The following is a 7,133-nucleotide window of genomic DNA, read 5'->3' on the forward strand; positions in this document are numbered from 1 at the left end:
CTCTGTCTCTCTCTGTCTTTCTGGCAAGCACACTCACCCTATAGCAAAAACTTCTCAAAAAAAAAAAAAAAGAAAGAAAGAAAAAAATAATTATTTTATTGCTGATAGGTGGCATGGTGGTTGAGGGCGCTGAACTCTCACATGGCCAACTGTGGTTTGAGTCCCAGACCCGGCTGCTTGCTTTCTTGCTTTCCCTCTCTGGCCAAATTAAAATAAATGAATGAAAAAATAAATAAAGTTGAATTTAAAAAGAATTTTTATTAATTCATTTATAAATAAATAAAAAATATAAAATAATTCTTTAAAAATAGATTGTCATAAGGTGGCCGGCAGGTAGCTAGACTTCCACATGACTAATTGTGGTTTGAGTCCCAGACTGGGAAGCTTGAAGATCACACTGGGTGCTTGTGCATGTGTGCCCGAGATCCTGAGAAGAGAATGGAGAGGGGATTGAGGTGTGGCCATGGCCCCTGAACAGTGATTTTTTTGCTTTCTGTCTCTCTGTTTCTCCAGAGAGTGCATTCATCCTATAGCAAAAATCTCTAAAAAAAATAATAAACTAAACAATAAACTTTTTTTTTGGAGAGGTTTTTGCTATAAGGGCGCGTGCTCGCCAGACAGAGAGAGACAGAGAGATAGAAAGCGAGAAATCATTCCCCGGGGGGGATGGACACGCTGCAATCCCTTCTCCTCCGTTCTCCTCTCGGGATCTTGGGCACGCACACACACGCGCCCGGCGTGAGTTTTAAGCCACCGGGTCTGGGATGTGAACCGCGGTCGACTACGTGGGAGTCCAGCGACATAGCCATTACGCCAACTGCTGGTCCCTAAACAATAAATTTTTAAAAATTTGGGACCAGCAGTTGGTGTAATGGCTATGTTGCTGAACTCCCATGTAGTCGACCATGGTTTGAGTCCTGGCCCCGGTGGCTTAAAGCTCATCCTGGGCGCGTGTGCATGCATGCCCAAGATCCTGAGAGGAGAATGGAGGAGGAGGGATTGTGGTGTGGCCACCTCCCTAGGGAGTGATTTCTTGCTTTCTGTCTCTCAGGTGAGCACTTGTTCCCTTAGCAAAAATCTCTGTAAAAACAAACAAAAACTTTAAAAAGTTATCAGGCTGACTGCACAGTATGGTCCCCAAACCCAGTGACTTGAGAAACATAGGAACATGTGCTGTGTGGCTGAAATCTGGAAAGGAGGGAAAGATAGAGAAGCGATTATAGAGTGACCATTCTCCATGGGAGGGTACTGTCTCACTTTCCCTGACTGTCTTCTACTATCATTCTCTGGTGAGTATATGGGCCCTCTGGCAAATTTTATAAAAAGGTTGTGAGGTCCACTTGTGGAATGGTGGTTAAAGCAGCTGGAATTCACACATTGTGGGGGATGGTAAGATGTGGATAGGAGGGAAGAACTCAAGAAAAAAAGCTTTTAATAGGCAGAACAATGGAAAGTTACCCATTGAGGATGACGTATATTGTATATGGTAACATTCTGGGAATTTGGGCATGCACACACAAGCACCTGACTTGATTCTTAAGTCACAGGTTCTAGGACTTGAAATGTATTCATTATATGGGAGTCTAACACCTTAACCATTATGCCACTTGTATGGCATATGGTGGTGGCCTCACTCTGTATCAGACCTTTTTTTTGAGAGAGATTTTTTGCTATAGGGCCAGTGAGCTTACCAGAAAGATGAGAGAGATAGAGAGCCAGAAAGCGAGAAATTATCCACGTAGTCGACCGCGGTTCGCATCCCGGACCCGGTGGCTTAAAACTCATGCCGGGCGCGTGTGCGTGCGTGCCCAAGATCCCGAGAGGAGAATGGAGGAGAAGGGATTGTGGCGTGACCATCTCCCCTGGGGGGTGATTTCTCGCTTTCTGTCTCTATGTCTCTCTCTGTTTGTCTGGCGAGCTCACGCGCCCTATAGCAAAAACCTCTCAAAAAAAAAAAAAAAAAGAATTTATTTTACTTTATGTTTTTTCATTTGACCAGAGAGAGACAGTGAGAGGAAAAGTGAGAAAGCAAGCTGCTAGTTGCAGGACCTGTTGTGGGAGACCAGCACCTTTAACCACACCACCTGCTGGTCCCAAAATTTAATGAGTTTTAATGGGTGTGAAGGAGTTTTGAAATGTAAAAAATGAGAGGTCAATGTAAGATATTTTTTCTTGTTCATTAATACTGTAGAGGTGAGAGAATCTGTCTCTTGAGGTTTGCTGAAAATCACTGACAATAGTGAGATTAATAATAGAAAAAGTCATTGGGGGCTGGCAGGTGGCGCGGTGGTTAAGGGTGCTGGACTCCCACATGGCTGACCACAGTTCAAGTACTGGACCTGGTGGCTTGCTTATAAATAAATAAATAAATAAATAAATAAATAAATAAATAAATAAATAAATAAATAAATAAATAAATAAATAAATAAATAAATAAATAAATAAATAAATAAATAAATGTTAAAAAAAAGTCATTCTGATTTAATCTATACATATGTATATAGAAACCATACAAAAAAGGCCTAGAGAAAAGCCTAGTGATGGAAGGTTTTATACCATATAGGTTTGGAAATAAGGTATGAAAAGTTAAGGAAAGAAAATGCAAAGATGCAAAAATCATCTTGTTTTTCTAGGCCAGGTGTCACACCTCTAAAGACCTTCCCATGTCTAGAGGAGTAAAGAGTAGGCTGGTTTACTTTACTGATGTAAATAGATGTAAATTTCTTTTACAAGAGGTTAGCAAGTTGTTGTTTGCAGATCCTCTAAATCGTTATTTCAGAAATATGCCAAAAACTGTGTTTTGAGTTGGCATATTTTGACTCCTCACTATGCTTTTGTTTATAATCTTTTGGAGGAGGGTGAAAGGCTAAATTATCTGGTGGAGCCATGGGATGATTCCAACCAGGATGAGCTTCCAGGTTCATAGAACAAAAGCAAGGCATAGAAAGAGGTAGTGCCACATGGTGGAAGAGCTCTGCTTTAGTGTCAGACGTGAGTTTTTTTTTTTTTTTTTTTTTTTTGGAGTTTTTTGTTTATGGGGTGTAGAAATCACTCCCCAGAGGGGATGGCCATGCCGCAATCCCTTCTCCTCCATTTTCCTCTCAGGATCTTGGGCACGCACGTACACGCGCCCGTCGTGAGTTTAAGCCACTGGGTCCGGTCAAACCGCGGTCAACTACGTGGGAGTCCAGCGACATAGCCATTACACTAACTGCTGGTCTCTATGTCAGACGTGAGTTTTAATCTAGACTATGTAACTTCGTGGACTAGCTGTTACCCAAAATTAACCTGTGTGTTTCGTATTCCTTATGTGTAAAACAGGGATGAGGATGTCTTGTCTTGTAGGGAAGTTGTGAGAATTCGAGATATAATGTATGATGCTGTCAGACACGTTGTATCCTTCGCGTAAGTGGGAAGCATTATTTAAATCGCTGGGGAAATGGGTAGAAATGTTCCCATATTCGCCCTTTGCCCTGTTTTCTCATCCTGAGAGTTAAAAGACTTGTTATAAAGTATTCTAAAATTAGTTTGGATCACACCCTGGGGGTGTTTGTTCTATGAGTTATAACGATCAACTTTTCGTTTAAAGTAACAAAACTCTTGTACCTCGGTTGCAACTAATCCACTCACAAACGGAAAGCTTAAAGGCTAACGCGAGAGTCCGGCGAGATGTGATTCTTGCTTGGGACTTAGTCTCGCGTTATTTGATCAAACAACCGAGAGAGGTGAAAGGGAAGCAAGAAATATCGCGAGAATCCTCAGAACTCTCGCGATATTTTATCGGTAGCCCCTCCCCCCTTCAAGTGCCGTTTCGGTTTAATCTAGTGTGTGACTGTGAGTCTGTGTGAGGGAGCGAGTGTGTGAGGTATTGAGGTGAGGCGGAGGCGAGATAAGGGGCTCTCTTAGGAGCGAGGGACAAAGGGGACGAGAAGCACCTAGGCCGCGGGACCCTGACGACAGGAAGCCGCCCTGAGTCGGGCTACCGGGTAGGGGAAGGGCCCGCGCAGTCCTCACAGGGCCCGGGAGCCGAGTCGGCCCCAAAGCCCCGGGCCGTCGCTTCCTACTTCCTCGACCTCCCTTGTGCCGGGGCCTGAGGATTGGCTTGGCGGAGGGAGAAACAGACTTGAGCAGCTACTCGTCGACTCCCAACTCCATTGCTGAGGAACTCTCATTTCTTTCCTCGCTCCTTCACCCTCCCCCCCTCATGTAGGAGGGTGCTGAGGAATTGGGAGGGAGGAGGAGCCCGGGCTACCGTCCCTTCCCTCCCCACCCTCTTCTGGGGGCGCTTTGGTGGGCGTGGAGTTTGGATTGTGGGGGAGGGTGGGGGTTACTTTTTGGAGTGCTGGGGAACTTTTTCCCCTTCTACAGGTCAGGGGGAAGGGAATGCCCAATTCAGAGAGACATGGGGGCAAGAAGGACGGGAGTGGAGGAGCTTCTGGAACTTTGCAGCCGTCATCGGGAGGTGGGAGCTCCAACAGCAGAGAGCGTCACCGCTTGGTTTCGAAGCACAAGAGGCATAAGTCGAAGCACTCCAAAGACATGGGATTGGTGACCCCCGAAGCAGCATCCTTGGGTACAATTATCAAACCTTTGGTGGAGTATGATGACATCAGCTCTGATTCAGACACCTTCTCTGATGATATGGCTTTTAAATTAGAGAGGAGGGAAAATGATGAACGTCGTGGAACTGATCGGAGTGACCGCCTGCACAAACATCGTCACCACCAGCACAGGCGTTCCCGGGACTTACTAAAAACTAAGCAGACTGAAAAAGAAAAAACCCAGGAAGTCTCCAACAAGTCGGGATCGGTGAAGGACCGGCTATCAGGAAGTTCAAAGCGTCCAAATGAAGAGAATGATGACTGTGGGAAGGCACAGGTATCCAAAAGTAGCAGCAAGGAATTTAGGTCATCCAAACTCCATAAGGAGAAGACCCGGAAAGAACGCGAGTTGAAGTCTGGGCACAAAGATCGGAGTAAAAGTCATCGAAAGAGGGAAACACCCAAAAGTTACAAAACAGTGGACAGCCCAAAACGGAGATCCAGGAGTCCCCATAGGAAATGGTCCGACAGCTCCAAACAAGATGATAGTCCCTCAGGAGCTTCTTATGGGCAAGATTATGACCTTAGCCCTCCGAGATCGCACACGTCCAGCAATTATGACTCCTATAAGAAGAGTCCTGGAAGTACTTCACGAAGGCAGTCAATTAGCCCACCTTACAAGGAGCCTTCCGCCTACCAGTCTAGCACCCGGTCACCCAGCCCCTATAGTAGACGGCAGAGGTCCGTGAGTCCCTACAGCCGGAGACGGTCATCCAGTTATGAAAGGAGTGGCTCTTACAGTGGGAGATCACCCAGCCCTTATGGTCGAAGGCGGTCCAGCAGCCCTTTCATGAGCAAGCGGTCTTTGAGTAGAAGTCCACTCCCCAGGTGAGCTATTTGTCTAACAGTCCTTTGTAACTTAAGGTGGGTTGTGAGGAACTGTTAATGTTAACATTTTGTTGAAGCCACTCTGCTGTTGGCTAGTCATTCAAATTGGTGAATCTGGTCTCAACCCAGAACTGAAGTTAAAAATTCACATGCTTCAAATTGCCTAAAGGTAAGTATTTTTGAATGGTGGGATCTTCAGTTGTAAGCTTTTGTGACAGAAGCCTTAAGTTTCTGCTTAGTGAGTGGATAGCTCCTAGAGCTTGCTTAAGCTGTTTCTATTGAAAATAATTATTTTATTTAACTTTATTCATTTATTTATTTATTATTTTCATTTGACCAGAGTGGAATATATATATGTGTATATATATACCTATCTATATACATATATATATATATATAGAGAGAGAGAGAGAGAGAGAGAGAAAGCCACCAGGTCCAGGACTCGAACCGTGGTTAGCCATATGGGAGTCCAGCGCCTTTAACCCCCACACCAGCCCACGGATTCTATTCCTCTTAAGTTTTAAATTTTTTAAAAATCACCTTGGCATTAGTGCTTTCAGCTTTATTGGACTTGATTGAAGACTTAAGAAATTACAGGTTTTTATTTATTATCATTTGTACTGTCCATCAAGTTTCTAAACCAGTAATTTTATTTCCTTATTCACATTTTTAATAACTTAAAGATTCCTATCTTTGAACTGATGTTTTAGTGTAAATTCAGCTGATTAGTCCATCTTCCTTTTGGTGGTATACAGCCTAGCAGAAATAGGTGCCAGGGACAATTCAGTTTTCTTTATCATATCACTATTGACCAACCTTGTGATTGCTGGCAATTTTTAATATCTTTCTGTAAAAATATGATAGTAATGCCTTCTCCATAGTATTTTGGTAAGAAAGTCATGTTAGTTGGAATTTCATTATTCGAATGAATTAGCTGTGGAAAACTGTTGTTGTTCTAGGTAATGAAACATACTTCCTTTGTGGTCTCACCTCAGTCTGCAAAAGCAGAATCTAGGCTTCAGTTAGACCTGAATGGAATTCTTTTTTTCGGAGAGGGTTTTTATTTAATTTTTTTTGCTATAGGGCATGTGCCCTCACCAGAAAGACAGAGACAGAGAGACAGAAAAGGAGAAATCACTCCCTGGGGTGGTGGCCAGGCAGCAATCCCTTCTCCTCCATTCCCTTCTCAGGATCTTGGGTATGCACGCACATGCGCCTGGTGTGGGTTTAAGCCACCGGGTCCGGGACTCGAACCTTGGTCTACTCTGTTGGAGTCTAGTGACATAGCCATTATGCCAACTGCTGTTCCCCTAAGTGGAATTCTTATATTGCTTTATGACCTTTGGCAAATGATTTAATTTTTCCATGCCTGAATTTCTTCATGTATAAAATGGGAATAGTAACTACCTACTTCTAGTGCTGTTGTGAGTATTAAATTAGTAAATATGAAGTACGTAGTACAGTACCTTGTACATAGTGCCACTCTAAATTCTGAGTGAGGACAGTGTTGAAAACTAGTAGAGAAATTATCATAATTTGAAAAATCCCATGCTTGTCTTTTATGCCAGTGTAGTTTTTGCTGACTTAAAGTTATAATTATTGATAAACTAGTGTGAATTCATCCAGCTGCAGAGTTCCTAGTTGTCAGAGGCTGAAGTTCCTTAGTATTTTTTTTTAGATTTCTTAGATATTTCTGCTCATTTT

At 43.4% G+C, this 7,133-nt stretch overlaps 1 protein-coding gene across 9 annotated transcripts in view; it reads left to right on the forward strand.

The window, feature by feature from the left end:
- The first annotated feature begins 3,387 nt into the window (after positions 1-3,387).
- The window catches only part of CDK12 (cyclin dependent kinase 12), a 135,436-nt gene continuing 131,690 nt past the window's right edge, over positions 3,388-7,133 (forward strand). For 6 of the 9 annotated variants that reach the window (XR_003550608.1, XR_335621.3, XR_335623.3 and 3 more), the window contains exon 1: positions 3,805-5,429. Coding sequence is in view for 5 of the 9 variants with exons in the window: in XM_027774756.1 (XP_027630557.1) it covers positions 4,384-5,429 (1,046 nt within the window). In the remaining 4 variants the exon portion in view is untranslated. Of the gene's footprint in view, positions 3,406-3,804; positions 5,430-7,133 lie in introns of those variants that run through there. The other 3 variants (XM_006155889.3, XM_006155888.2, XR_003550609.1) reach the window with 3 other exon arrangements.

Source organism: Tupaia chinensis, unplaced genomic scaffold (assembly GCF_000334495.1).
Source record: "Tupaia chinensis unplaced genomic scaffold, TupChi_1.0 Scaffold000477_1, whole genome shotgun sequence".
NCBI lineage: Eukaryota > Metazoa > Chordata > Mammalia > Scandentia > Tupaiidae > Tupaia > Tupaia belangeri.